This window comes from Lynx rufus, unplaced genomic scaffold (genome assembly GCF_022079265.1).
Source record: "Lynx rufus isolate CCGP_SWC_20201006 ecotype Redwood Valley unplaced genomic scaffold, mLynRuf1.p SCAF_9, whole genome shotgun sequence".
In the NCBI taxonomy this organism is placed as follows: Eukaryota; Metazoa; Chordata; class Mammalia; order Carnivora; family Felidae; genus Lynx; species Lynx rufus.
In genome coordinates this window covers 40,788,379-40,803,407 of record NW_025814897.1, presented here as the reverse complement: position 1 = coordinate 40,803,407, position 15,029 = coordinate 40,788,379, and the positions used below count along the sequence as shown (strand labels likewise).

At 38.9% G+C, this 15,029-nt stretch overlaps 1 protein-coding gene across 3 annotated transcripts in view; it reads left to right on the top strand.

The window, feature by feature from the left end:
- The window catches only part of FAT3 (FAT atypical cadherin 3), a 517,579-nt gene that overhangs the window by 400,730 nt on the left and 101,820 nt on the right, over positions 1–15,029 (top strand). For all 3 annotated transcript variants that reach the window (XM_047071611.1, XM_047071610.1, XM_047071609.1), the window contains one exon: positions 1,431–1,570. In XM_047071611.1, the coding sequence (XP_046927567.1) occupies positions 1,431–1,570 (140 nt within the window). The remainder of the gene's footprint in view (positions 1–1,430; positions 1,571–15,029) is intronic.

The window sequence follows — 15,029 nt, the reverse complement described above, 5'->3', positions numbered from 1 at the left end:
AAAAATATATCATCTCCAAGCAATTCTGTGGTCCCCTGTATCTCCATAACTTTAATTAAATGTCAAGGGCAATTATGTTCTCTCTAGCAATTAAGTAATCCTAAGTGTATATGACAGCTGCAAGCAATAAGTATTGAAATGTATATGACCAGGGTTTTTTTTTTTAGTAAACCATGTGATTTATTCTGTGTCACTGTATATCAAATTCTACTAATTCAGGTAAAATTCTCCTTTCCCTTAACTCATCCACTCATTTGTAATTGTAATATCATAGATATTGTATACGGTATTGTTCACTGACCAGCAAAATGAAATGTAAAGTATGTTGAATGGAAGAGAACCCAAGATTTCTTTTCTAAAATATGAAATTCAGTAAGTGAATCGCCCCGTGTGCTATGGCTAAATAAAATTACTGTCCAAGAACAAAAGTAATTGACATCATGGAATTTCAGACTGAAATAAATGGAGCTTGTGAACATATAGTGATATTTAATTAAAATCCATCCAACGTTTGTACCATTATCTTCTCTCCTCCTTAAAACAACAACAACTTTCATTTGGGGAAAAATCATAAATCACATTTTAGTTCACAGAGATGAAAACAGCTACAGTAATTTTAAAAAGGCCTGTGTTGTCTTAGCACATTATCAGGTATTCCTAGTCCAACAGAGAGGGAAGGAAAGTTTTTTAAACTTTCACACTGATTGTTTCATAAGTTGATGTCACATAAGCTGATGTTTTCTTCTACTTCCTTCCAGATTTCATTTTGTAAATGTCCCATAAACTTTCTACCTTTTGGGGAGAAAAATAATTTGCACTGTCAGGATGGCAAAAGACAATTTTTCTGTAAATATCCCAACTTACAGATATAGAATTTTTATATGAAACTCAATTTTTTGGCTTTTTCTTATTTCCTAGTATTTATAATTTTATTTCTGACATCTAATGGAGGGGATCTGAACTCTACCAACCAGAGTTTACCATCAATCCTAAAATAGATTCAAGAGTGTCTACGTAGTGTTGTTAATAATTGAACTATTTGTTTACTTAGAATTTAATCTACTTTAGAAAAGCAGAAAGGTCTACAAATCCTTAGCATAGAAGCCATAGCCACAGGGGGTTGGAAGGCCTGCAGTTTTCTAAATATTTTACTGACTCAGTTTATGCTTCACTTCTGTAACATTAGTGCTGAGGTTTTTCTTTGCAATACATTCTTTTTTGTGACATTTGTTATGCATTGAAGAGGCTGTGTTTTGTAATATAAATTAAGTTGGAAATAGAGGTCCCTTTTAAGATGTACAAAACTGAGCCAGAGGGATGCCTGTCAAAAAATATTTCTATATAAGAGTTCCCTTTAAAGCTATATGCTTCAATAGACGTAATAACTTCTCAGATATGCTAATTTCATGTTGTTTTTGTGAAATCATCAGGGGGGAATTTTGACAGCTCTTTTGACGCAGAGAAGGGTGTTGGGACCATTGTCATTGCCAAACCTTTGGATGCGGAGCAGAGGTCCATCTATAATATGAGTGTGGAAGTCACCGATGGGACAAATGTTGCTGTCACTCAGGTAAGATGTCAAATTACTAAATGGTAAGAATGCCAAACGATCTGCTAAAGTCATTGGTGCAAGTGATTAGACAATGTGTTGAAAGTAGTAAATTATGTCCACGGATTTCTACCGTATTTAAAACAATCGTCTGAGAGAACAACCTGGCAAAAAGATTGTATCAATGGTATTGTATAACTTAGCCATCTCCTTCAAGAGATTGTGACTGTTCATGCATGGAAGAGGGATATGTATTTGCTTCCTGATCATTTACTGTAGATTTCTCTCTTTGACAACAAAGTCAGCTGTCCTTGAATTTACAAGAAAGAGGGCATGTATATTGTCTGAGTCAACACATCATTATATTCTTCACCTTTTCACGTGTCGGTCTCAGAGAGTTAGAGCTAGAGGCACCTAAGAGTCCAAATTCATTTCACAAACTAAGATGAGTGATATATCCACAGCCTTACTTGAGAACAAGGACTGAGAGCTAGATTCCCTGCCTCCCATCTCTTGTTCTAACCTCTATGCCATTGGTCCCTTATCCTGGCCGCACAGTAAGGTGCGCTGCTTGTGGGGGCCCAGGGTGTTGAAACCACTGAAGCCTGGGCCGCACCCTCAGAGATCCTGCATGATCCTGCTTGTTAGCAGCTGGGGATGAGGACCATTGCTTGAACTCTGGTATGTGAGTGTTTATGAAAGGGCCTTGAGAGCAAGGAGGAGGAGAACATATGTGGGTTAGACTAACACGATGTTAGATATCAATATGGGGCAGATTTACCCTAAATATGAGAGGATTTTCTTGTTTTCTGTTTTAGCATCAGAGACCTCAGGCCAGTTATGGCAGAGGACTGGCCCACACTCATATCCTAAAATCTCTCCATTCTCCTTACTTCTCCTGTTCTCATGACCCCAGAGGCCATCACTAGTTAATCAAGGTCCTTTTTCCTGCTCAGCCCAAATGTGCCCTGAGACTCCTCAACACAAAGGTTCAGGAAGTGAAGATGAAATTTTTGCCAACCCTAAAGTAAGCAAACGTTGATTGGTTTAAAACCTGTTGTAAGCTTGGGGTGCCTGGGTGGCTCAGCTGGTTAAATGGACAGCTCTTGATTTCAGCCCAGGTTATGATCACATGGTTCATGGGTTCAAGCCCCCCATCGGGCTCTGCACTGACAGCCTGCTTGGGATTCATTCTCTCTCTCTCTCTCTCTCTCTCTCTCTCTCTCTCTCTCTCTCCCTCTCTCTCCCTCTGCCCCTCCCCTACTCTCTTGCACGCTCTCTTTCTCTCTCTCTCTCTCTCTCTCAAAATAAATTTTAAAAAACATGGTTTAAGTTCTTGTAACTATGTAGTTTTAAAAAGGAGAAAGGAGGATTATTTCATGCACTGCCTCTTAGTTTGAATTGGTTTCAAAAATACTATGAGACTTTCTCCTTTGATGCTGTTCATAATCATAAAATGGTGGAATTTTAAAGAAACACGAGAGTTCATCTTTACTTTTTACTTTTTTACTTTACCTTTTCCTTTTCACTCAAATAAACTGAAACCCAGAAAGGGGACATGACATGCACATGACAGGGCAGCCATGTGTGGTGACTCCTAATCCTTCAACCTGTGTCTTTCCCTAGGATGACCATAAGACCCTAATTGCCTGAGAGAGACCCATTTACACCTGTTACACTGGTGTAACTCCCATTCACTCTTAAATTGCCTCAGTTGGGACGATAAATTCTACGGCCACCTACTTAAATCTGTACTGCTTCAGAGTATTTTCTTTTTTTTTTTATTTTTAAAATTTTGGGGGGAGGAGGGGGGAGACAGACACAGAGTGTGAGTGGGGGAAGGGCAGAGAGAGAGGGAGACACAGAATCTGAAGCAGGTTCCAGGCTCTGAGCTGTCAGCACAGAGTCCAACACAGGGCTCGAGCCCATGAACCACGAGATCATGACCTGAGCCAAAGTCAGATGATCAACCTACTGAGCCACCCAGGTGCCCCCAGAGTATTTTCAAGACTAAAATACAGATTCCTGGAAAGGACACCATGGTTGAGATCCTATGGGAATCACACAATCTAAAAGCAAGCCCCAAAGACTGATACAAAACAACCCACTTGCAATATTTCTAAGTCTTTATTGCTAATTCACTTTTTAAACTAGCCATTCCTTAGCAAAGCCAACCTCAACTTCTGCATCATTTAAAAATACAAGACCAAGTTGAGTAAAATACAAAGAAAGCATGGAACCGTATTCATTTCCATACTTTTTTCCAGGGTTTTATAACAATTGGATTAAATGGCAATTCAGTGTGCCTAGAATGTTACAGATACACATTAAGTAGGTTTAAAATGAGTGAATGGATAGCAGGTGGTAACATATTCAGCGGGGCCTACATGGCAGGTATGCTGGATCTTCAAAGCACAGAACTGATTCATGGTAACCAGAAAAACAAAAAAAATATCAGTGAGGCTTTTCTTGTAGAATTTTTTTAGGACCAGACGAGAAATCATTTAACAGTATGTATTCCGCAAATATTTCTTGGGTTCACACCATGTGCTAGGAGGTGTGCTAGATGCCTGAGGTCACGGTGACTCAGAGTTTTAAAACCAGATGACTGATGTGCACACCCTTTTTAAAAACTAACTTGAAAGCGTACATTATAAGATTCTGAATGTACACATTGTTCAAGTTCTGCTTTGGTTGATTTTCTATCAGCCTAATGTGGAATTAGACCTCTCTCCAGAGCAGTTGGGAAGAGGTGGAGAATCCAGGCGAACTTAGATGTTTCCCTTGGCAAGGCCAAACTAAGTAGGTTGACAAAGGGTATCAGGAGATTTTCTTTCAAAAGCTTCGAAGCCACTCTGTGTCTCCAGGGCCATGACCTTCTCAGTAAGTGAGAACTAACCGTTTCCAAGGTATAAACTTGTGCACGATCAGTATTACCACCAGAAAACCATTACTCTGTCCATAAGGCCGCGTTCAGGCCTAAGTACCAACCCCCCCAGAGCCCCTGTCAATCCAGGCCTCTGCTTCTCTTTGCCACAGCCCCTCCGACAATAGAGAGAAAAGAGGTTGTCTCAACTAATCCAAGCCCTCTGTATCAAGGACACGTTTACAAAAAGATTATTTTGGTAAAGAAAAGGCATTCTAGATCTCTTTTAGAAACCACCAAAGCGTGTTCCAACCCATGACCCTAGGCAACTTAATGATTCCACCATCAAACAGATACCCTTCACCATATAACTAAGTAAATGTTTTGTAGCCCCAAAACACCTGTCCAGTTTCCCTTTGGGAACTTTCCTCTACTTTGTTCCTTTGGAATCATAAAACATCCATGACAAGGGCTTCAAGTCAGCCAGAAACAACATGTTGAATTTCACTTCACAAATGTCACACAAATCAGAGCCTCGGGGATCTCCGTGTCTACATGAAAACTCTTCCTTCATCTTCAGTTTTGTTCTGTTGTCCCAACTTGTAGGATTCTTGTGCCTCAGAGCTACAATATCTGGTGGCAAATAAACATCCTTTTCCTCACTGAGATCCCCTAGCGTGAGTACAGAATATAAAATATATAAAACGGTCCTGTGGATTTCACGTTGCAAAGATTCAGATGTCCTAAATGAGCCCGTAAGCAGGTGACTTTCTCCGGCTGGAATGGGAAGAGAGGCGGCCAGAGGGAATGTCAGAGATTCCAAATGTGAGATGATTGGAAACATCGTCACTAGTTCAGGTACGGAGGGGGCGGTGTGACAAGGAACGCAGGCAGCCTTGAGGTGCTAAGAGGTGCTCCAGCCGACAGCCCACAAGGAAACGGGGACCCCGGGCCTAGAACCTCAGGGAACTAAATTTCATTAACAATCTAAGTGAGCCTGGAGCGGATTCACCCCCAGAGTTTCTGGAAAGGAACACAGCCCTGCTGACCCCTTGATTTTGGCTTTGTGCGACTCTAAGTAGAAAACACAGGTGAGCCTCACTATACTCCCAACTACTGACTTACAGAGTGAGGAGGTAATAAATGCGTGTCGTTTTAAGCCAAGTTTGTGGTAATTTGTTATGTTAGAAATAGGAAATAGAAATAGGAAACTATTTTGTGGGAAAGGCAAAACAGGGTTTTGTAACTCGAGTAGGGCAGAGTTCAGACATAAGTAGTTGGATTCCAGAGCCTGCTTTCTCAACCACTGCCCTGTGCCACCTTCTCAAAGGCAAGGCTAAGTCTTTGCTACCTTTGCTAAATGTTTGCAGGAAGAGAAACTTACCTGGCTCTGCTAATTATGAGGGGAATACTTTTTTTTAAATAGGTTTATTTATCTACCTTTGAGAGAGAGAGAGTGCGTGTATACAAGTGGGGGAGAAGCAGAGAGAGGAGAGAGAGAGAATCCCAAGCAGGATCCACGCTATCGGCACCATCGGCGCCAAGCCCATCACAGGGCTCGATCCCGTGAACCGTGAGATCACGACCTGAGCAGAAATCAAGATGTGGATGCTTAACTGAGTGAGCCACCCAGGTGCCCCTGAGGAGGACACTTCTTAAGATGGCTGCCTGGGGAACATAGTGCCATCTGTGGCCATTAGAATGTCTCAGAGCCAGCCATGCGTCCTGGGCATGGAGCAAAATACCCCAACCTCCTTATAGCCTCCACTCAAGCGGCTGAGTTTATGGGCCACAGGGGCGCACATCACCAAGGAGGAGAAATTATGGGTTTTCACAACTTTCCCCATACCTCTATCCAACCCATATGAGCTACTGCATCCTCACAGCAAATTTAAGAAAGTCTAGAGCATGACTCTTCCAAAGGATCAATGGATAGAAATATGTAGTAATATATAATGCCTTCCATTTGCATAATAAGACTTAACAAGCTTCATTCTTAAGTTTCATTTCCTTGTCTTACTGGGAGTAGTTACATCAAATATTACCATTACACTTATTTTTCTAGTAAAAAACTCACACAGATTGCTTAGGTGGACACCTTGGGTGTACACAGGTAAAGAGGTCCAAACCCACTTTTTCCTTCTCAAGATCAGATATATCTTGGAAACTCCACCCTACACATCTATATATACAGAATATACAATTCACTAGAGGAAGCATTTGGTATAAAGGAGGGAATACTGACCTTGAATCAGGTGACCCAAGTTCAAGTCAGAACTTAACCAATTCCTGTCTATGTTACCAAATAGAAGGTAGTTCTCTCTGTGAGACTCAATTTTTTCTGTATAATGGGGATACTACCTTACATACTTCATGAGTTGGTGTAAGAATAAAATAAGATCTTTTGAGATATTTTCAGATCTGTGATGTGCTGGGCTCATGCAAGTTTTATTATTAGTCTCATCCTCAACTTAAAATTGGAATACTATACCTGATAACTATAAAATATTGTGTATGTGGCTTTCATTGTTATTCATGAAAGACAGCAAAGATATTCATGCCCAAATAATAATCTAAAAATTACATTGATTTGATTCAGAGACTCATGATATGTGCTTTTGTGATTTGAATATGCTTTTCTTATTCAAGTCCTACTTTGATTTATAAACATATGAAAATCAGCTTGTATTCGTATGCTCCACAGCCAAACCTGAGATTAAAAATCTCTTTCAGATAATCTCCAAAATCCTTAGGCCCCACAAAGGCAGTTAATTGAGTTAATTAGCCACAAAGGCTTTCTGCCAAAGAGAGTGTATTCACTGGGGCTAAGAGGTCTGGGACCTGCATTCTTCAGGTTAACCTTGCCTTTCACAGCCTTGAGGAGTCCATTCTTCTTTTGTCTTTAAGCCATGTGCTGGAAATTCCTCACTGGCCTTCTTCTTCAAAAAGCAGACTTTATCTTTAAGATTTGGACTGTGTCTTCTCCTTTCCTTCCACCTTTGCACCTCCTTAAAAGCAGGTGAGGGTAAGAACAAATCACTTTTTTTTTCTCTTAAAATTTTTCGAGAGAGAAGGTGACAGAATGCAAGGGGGGGAGGGGCAGAGAGAGAGGGAGACACAGAATCTGAAGCAGGCTCCAGACTCTGAGCTGTCAGCACAAAGCCCAACACAGGGCTCGAACCTACGAACCATGAGATCATGACCTGAGCTGAAGTCGTACACTTAATCGACTGAGCCACCCAGGTGTTCCAGAAGAAATCACTTTTGCTAAAGCTGTTCCATGATTCCCTAGTTCAAGGAACTCCCAAGGATCACTTACTTTGTCAGGAGTTTTTATCTTCTTCAGCACCTTCTCCCTCTTAGCAGGTGAAAAAGAAAGTAACCCTGAACTTCCTTCTGTAGTTAGGTTAGGAAAATGCTGGAACTAATACAATTATATAGAGATAAAATATAGCAGCAAACCAACTCTGAGGTAGGATTTCCTATTAAAAAAACAATAATAATGGTAAAAATTCATTGTTTGTAATAGATCCATGCCTAACAATTTGTGAGTGAATCAATTTTTGAAAATGGATTCCAGTTTTAAAGGCAGCAGGGAACTTTCTGCTTAGAATAATGTTCCTGAAATGACAGCGGTCACGTCTGTTGTCTATTGTGTCAGTTAGGATTTCGGTATAACAAGGTACGTGCTATGTACACACGCATTTGTTCACGTATGTTAGGTGCATTTATAATTAATGTGTATATAATTTCAGTGCACATGGAGATGGCATAATGGAATGAATGTAGAACTTGGCTCCATATGACCTAGTTTGAGTTTGGCCTTGCCGTTGTCACTTTGGGCATACCCCTTAACTTCTCTGATTCACATTTTTCCCATCGATAAACTAGAGACGATAAAGGTTAAGAAACAAATATGATACAGGTTTAACATAAACTGACATGATTTTTTTTTTTGACTTACACATCCAAAAATAAAACGTGTAAGCTTGGGGAGAATCCAAGGAGCATTACCCTTGAAATCACAACCATAGAATATTTTAAATATGGTTTCAAAATGCCAACAGAGGCGGAACAGAGTGTCAGTACTTTGGGACTTAATTGATTCTAATGAAAGACCGAGGCCTTCCCCTGTAACTCACCCCAAGGACACTTCATGCCATGAGCCTTTGTAAAGCCAGGCTTGGCACGTACCCAGACTTAGCTTAGATGAGCTTGCAAAACCCGAAGTGTTTGTGGTAGGCACCATTGGATCCAGCGCTGAAGAGACTTCCTACATTCAGGTTTCCTCCTGCTTTGATTCCATTATACTTCTTTAGGCCTTTCAATTACCATTTTGAGCACAACATCTTTGAGAGTTACTTTGCTTTGTTTGTTAGTTCAGGAGCTCACAAATGGCCCCAACTGTGGGAAATAAAAAGCAAACGAGGAGAAGGAAGTCTTTTACAGAGAAACACTTGTTCTGACTGTAGATTAGGCACAAGACAAAGCAAGCAGAAAGAGGCAAGCTTTTCAGGAGCACATCAACTTTGAAACTTCATGAAGGTCAGGGCAGCCTTGCTGGCTGGAAAGGCTTTTTTATCCCGTTAATATAACTGCTTCTGTGCACACAAATATTTTAGCATCTTGACTAAGTTAACTTGAACTTTTTAAAGGAAAGAATTGGCATTCAAAGAATCTAGTATGACCTTCCAAATACAGTGGAGATAAAACAATACCTAAAACTCACAGGCACACTTCTTAGCCCTTTTTTTTAACCATAAACTGCAAGCAAATCTTGTTCCCATGTCAGGCTCACTCACTGGGCAAGTCTTCTGGGCACAGAGGCCGTAGCACAGCCCTTTTCTCTTCCTCAGAAAAGAAAAAGCACATGTGCGTCAACGTGAGTGACAATGCAGCTGCTTATAAGAATAGCCGTGGTCTGACCACATTTTAAAAAGTAAATAATTTTCTAGAATGCAGGCAAATGCCTGCATATGTAAAAGCTTTCCCATTAGTCAGGAATAAGACAGGAATGTCACCGGCTCCAATACTATTTGACTTGTGCTAAAAGTATTAACCAGTGCAAATAGGTAAGATAAAGCAAGTTGTGTTATAAAAAGGAAACGGTAGAACAAATGTAATGCTTCAACATGGACTCCTTGGCATTTGCATATTTTGGATATATGCGTTCGGGTGCTTTTGATAATTAAGACGGTCCGCAAATTCAAGAAAACCCAACAAAGATAAAGACGCTTTCTTAAAGTACTAGAAAAATATAAGGAAATATATGGTCATTGATCTAGTTATTGCTACTATTGACACTATTACTATGTCCAGTGGTTTTACTGTTGTCATTGTTGTTATTGTTAAATTATGCTCTTAACATTATGATCATCATCTTTATAATCATCGTTTTACCTGGATCATGGCCGAAGAGACTAAAATCTGTGGTATCACATATGTCTAAACTCTGTGTACAAAGATACTAAATATTTAACTATGACATTTATTGAGTACCTGCAATTCATTGTGTCCAGCCCTGAGCTAAATGCTGGGTATACCCTGATGATCTCTGATATTTATCTATAATCCCCAAGTCAATATTCTCAGCACCTTTGTGGTCGTTCCTGGACATGCACAGAGCAGCAAAATATTTTCCCTGCTATGGTTGAACAGAGTGATGCTCTGCCTTCCTGTTTTAGCTCTTGTACTCTATACAAGTGTCCTTTTTGCAATCTATTTAGTGCCACATTTTTTGCATTCTTGTGTTCTTTGTCAGCAATCTCACTGTTTAAAAGATCCCTCAGTGTAGGACTGAAAAGCAATTCAGTGTTCCCAAGTGCAAGAAGGACATGCTGATGTGCCTTATAGACAAAATATGTGTGTTCCATGAGATTCATTCAGGCCTGAGTTATAGTGCTGTTGGCTATGAGTTAATGTTAATGAATCAACAGTATATATTAAAGTGTATTTAGGGGCGCCTGGGTGGCGCAGTCGGTTAAGCGTCCGACTTCAGCCAGGTCACGATCTTGCGGTCCGTGAGTTCGAGCCCCGCGTCAGGCTCTGGGCTGATGGCTCAGAGCCTGGAGCCTGTTTCCGATTCTGTGTCTCCCTCTCTCTCTGCCCCTCCCCCGTTCATGCTCTGTCTCTCTCTGTCCCAAAAATAAATAAACGTTAAAAAAAAAAATTAAAAAAAAAAAAGTGTATTTAAACAGAAAAAAAAAGAAAAAAGTAAAACTATCTCTCCATTTGCATGTAGTATAATTATGCATCTGTAAAGTTCAAAGGAGTACATAGAAAAGCTGCAAATGATAGGAAACTTTAGCAAAATAACAGATTATAAATTCAGCATACAAATCAATAGCATAAATAGCAAAAAAAAATAAAAGGGAAAAGATAAAATGGAAACGAAGACCCCACTTAGGATATAGCACATGCATAAACTTTAAAAAGTGTGTTTTGTTTAATATTTTATTCATTTTTGCCAGAGAGAGAGACAGAGTGTGAGTGGGGGAGGGGCAGAGAGAGAGGAAGACACAGAATCTGAAGCAGGTTCCGGGCTCTATGTTGTCAGCACAGAGCCCAACGCAGGGCTCACACTCACAGACTGTGAGATCATGACCTGAGTCCAAGTCAGATGCTTAACCCACTGAGCCACCCAGGCGCCCCAAAAAGTGTTTAAAATCTATTTGAGGAAAGCTAAAACTCCCTGAAAAATAAAATGGTAGGTCTGAACAAATGGAAAAAGAAACTATGTCCTTGTATAGGACGACTCCATCAGAAAGGAATTAGTTCTCATGTAGTTAAACTATACTCTCACCGTAATCCAATCTAAAAGGCTATCAATTTTTTGTCAGTTGTTATACAAGCTGATTATAAAGTTCATTTTGAAGAACAACAAACAAGCCTGGCCTGGAAACTCCTTGAAAAGAACAAAGGGGCTAATTTTTGCAATTAAAACACACTATAAAGCCTTTTTAATTAAAACATTTTTATATTGACATATGAAAAGACAAAGAAACCAATTGAACAAAATAGAAAATTCAGAAATATATCATGTGCGTATGTAAACTTAGCATACAATAAAGGTGGCCTCTCAAATCAGTGGAATTTGAGTTTTGTAAAAAGCATTGAAGTAAATGGAGAGCCCTGTAGAAAAAAATGAAATTCAATCCATTTCTCACATAATATAGGAAAAATTCCAAATGGAGTAGAGATGTAAATGTAAGAAAAGGGTACGTGTAAATGCTATTTTTAAAAAATGAGTGTATTCACCTATAACCTGAAAAATATAAGTATTCTAAACTATGACTTAGCATCCGGTAACAATAAGGGAAAAGACTGATGTTTTCAATTTCATAAAAATAAAAATAAAAGCTTTTGCATGGAAAAAAATCACCATAGCAAAATAAAGTTAAATAACAAAATTGAAATCATATTTGCAATTTATATCACCATGCTACCAAAAATAAAGAAGGAAAAGGCCATCTAACTCATAAGGAATGAGCTGATGTAAATAATTTTCACATAAAAAGAAACGCAAATGACTCTTAAGCATATGAAAAGATGCCCATCCTCGCTCATAATAAATGAAAGGCAAATTAAAAGTACACTGAAATGCTATTTCTTATCTATCAGATTGGCAAAAGATTCAAAAGTTAGAGTACATACTTTGTTGGCAAAGCTGTGGAAGACATTCATTCGTATATATTGCTATGGGAATGCAAATTAATAAAACTTTTGGGAAGAGGAATAAGGAAATAACGAACAAAACTATATAAGCACTTATCCTTTGATCCAGCACTCAGAATTCTAGGGACTCAAATATATATGGTAGCAAAAAAATAAAAAGACCTGGACACAAGGCTCTTGATGGCGCATTTTTTCTAAGGGTGAAAATTGGAAACACCTGACATGAACATCGATCGAGGAATGGTTGACTTAACTGTGATCCATCTACCCATTGGAAGAGTATCTCTATATTGCTGTGGATTGTCTTTGGAATATGATGATTCAGAGTTTCTCAACAGCAACACTGTTGACATTTTGGTTCAGATAGTTCTTTGTTGCAGGGGACAGTCCTGTGCATTGTAGGGTGTTTAGCATCATCCCTGCCCCCCTACCCACTAGATTCCAGGAACACCCCAACACCCAGTTGTAACAATGAAAAATATCTCCAGATATTGCCAAATATCCCCTTAGGGACAAAGTTATCCCCAGTTGAGAATCATTGATATGATGTTAAGTTAAAGAGCATGAGGTGGGGGGGTGGGGGGCTGTATACAATAATGTTTATGTTAACAAAAGAGATGGATAAAATGTAACATTAATCTTTAAAAAATCATTACCTGTAGGAGAAGAAGGGAATAGGGTGAAGGGGAAAGAGAAGCTAAACTACTTTGACTATACCTTTTTTGTAAATTTGACAGTGGTACTTTTACATGTAATATAAAAAACAAAATTAAATGTTAAGACAAGTTTAAAATTTTAAAGTAAATGAAAGCCAATAAACTTAAATGTGTTGCTGGCGTATCTACACAGAGAAGAGCTCTTCTGTGCTTTAAACATACTAATTTGACTGTATATCCTAATTTATCCTAGTGGGATAAATCTCAAAATCAAAGGAACTAAAAATAATATTAAGTTGTTTTTGAATGATCATAGTTGTAATAGAATTACAGCACCAAAGTTGTTATTGTTATTCTGAGACTTGTGTGCATGTATTTCATATAAAACTGAGTAATTGTGATGATGTCTTTGAGCATGAGAAATTTCAACATAGGGTCTTAGCCTGGGATACAGATATAAAAAGAATGAGATTAAGTAAAAAATCTTGATGCCCTAATTTTGAATTGGATGTGTCAGTATGAACTCATGAAATAATTATCAACAGCAAAAAACTCTCGCTGACTCTGTCCACTGAAGCAAACTAAACACAATAGTAAATCCAACAGCAATGATCATTCCTAGCACCACTTCTAACTAAAAAGATATCATTGTTTTTTGGAGAAATAGATATTACAAGACTGGGTCAGAAAATGTACAAGGTGACCCTGGAAAAAAATCACCAGTAGCAATTATTAGAAAGCAAAGAAGCTATCAAAGACTACTAGGATTGTGTCAAAAGATCTCATGAGCCAACTTGAAGAGGCTCCCAATGGCCAAGGAAGGGCCATTTGTGCATCAATAAGTATAATAACTGCAATGGACAGAAACATCAGCTGTGATTAAATTCATGAGCTCGTACTGACACTCAAGAAAAAATGCTTCGTTGGTCACTTTGGGAAGAGCTGAAGAACAAACTATCATTTTGAGATGATAAATAAAGGGAAAGAATTAAGTATTCATTATGACTTCACTATCTGAATTGTCCTTCAGAGTAACGAAATATTTGGAGAGAAGTTTCTTTTTAGAACTATTCTAGCTAATAAATGAGGAATAAACCATAGAATTAAAACCTTACCATTTTGTATTTTTAATGAATAAATGTCATCTATGTAATGATCATCAGGGGTTGCCAATGCCACTTAACAAGAGTGAGAACTAAGTATTGCAGACAGAACTACAATATAATGTCCAGATGTAAAAAAAAAAAAAAGAAGGAAAAGGAAATTGAGCATGAATCTTATCAAATCTCCTAGATCAAACTATCAGTTTATAAGAAATACAGGGAACAGAGGCACATGGAGAACAAAACCAAAGGGAAGCAATGAGCAAAATTCAACCTGTGGGAATTAAAGAGAAAATGGTGGAGTTTATTTACCACCACGAGCAATGATATAATATAAAACAATATAAAAATTGCAAGGAAATAAAAGGAGACAGAAGGAGAATCTATACATTAAAAGATAATTAAGGGCACCTGCAGTTAAGTGGATCAATTCTTGATCTCAGCTCAAGTCATGATCTCATGGTTCGTGGGATCAAGCCCCGCATAGAGCTCTACGCTGACAGTGCAGAGCCTACTTGGGATTCTCTGTCTCCCTCCCTCTTTGCCCATCCCCCCGTGTATGCACTCTCTCTAAATAAATAAATAAATAAATAAACTTAAAGAAAAAAGATAATTAAAGGGCATACAAACCAAAGGCAATGTTTGGACCTTAGTTGAATAGTCTGATGTTTTAAAATACGTTTGTGGGGCGCCTGGGTGGCGCAGTCGGTTAAGCGTCCGACTTCAGCCAGGTCACGATCTCGCGGTCCGTGAGTTCGAGCCCCGCGTCAGGCTCTGGGCTGATGGCTCGGAGCCTGGAGCCTGTTTCCGATTCTGTGTCTCCCTCTCTCTCTGCCCCTCCCCCGTTCATGCTCTGTCTCTCTCTGTCCCAAAAATAAATAAACGTTGAAAAAAAAAATTTAAAAAATAAAATAAAATAAAATACGTTTGTAAACATACATGACACGGTAAAAAATTATAGAAGCATAAACACCCTGAATATTTAATATTAAGGAATCCTTGTTTTCTCTGTTTAAGGGCAGTGATGGTAGTGTGTGTGTTTATTTTAAGGATCCCTGTCTTTTGGAGTTACGTACTGAAATTATGGGATTTGCTTCCCACTAATATGGGGAGCAGATGGAGGTGAACCACTATATATAGGAAACAAGATGAGCCATAAATTGGTCACGGTCAAAGCCGAG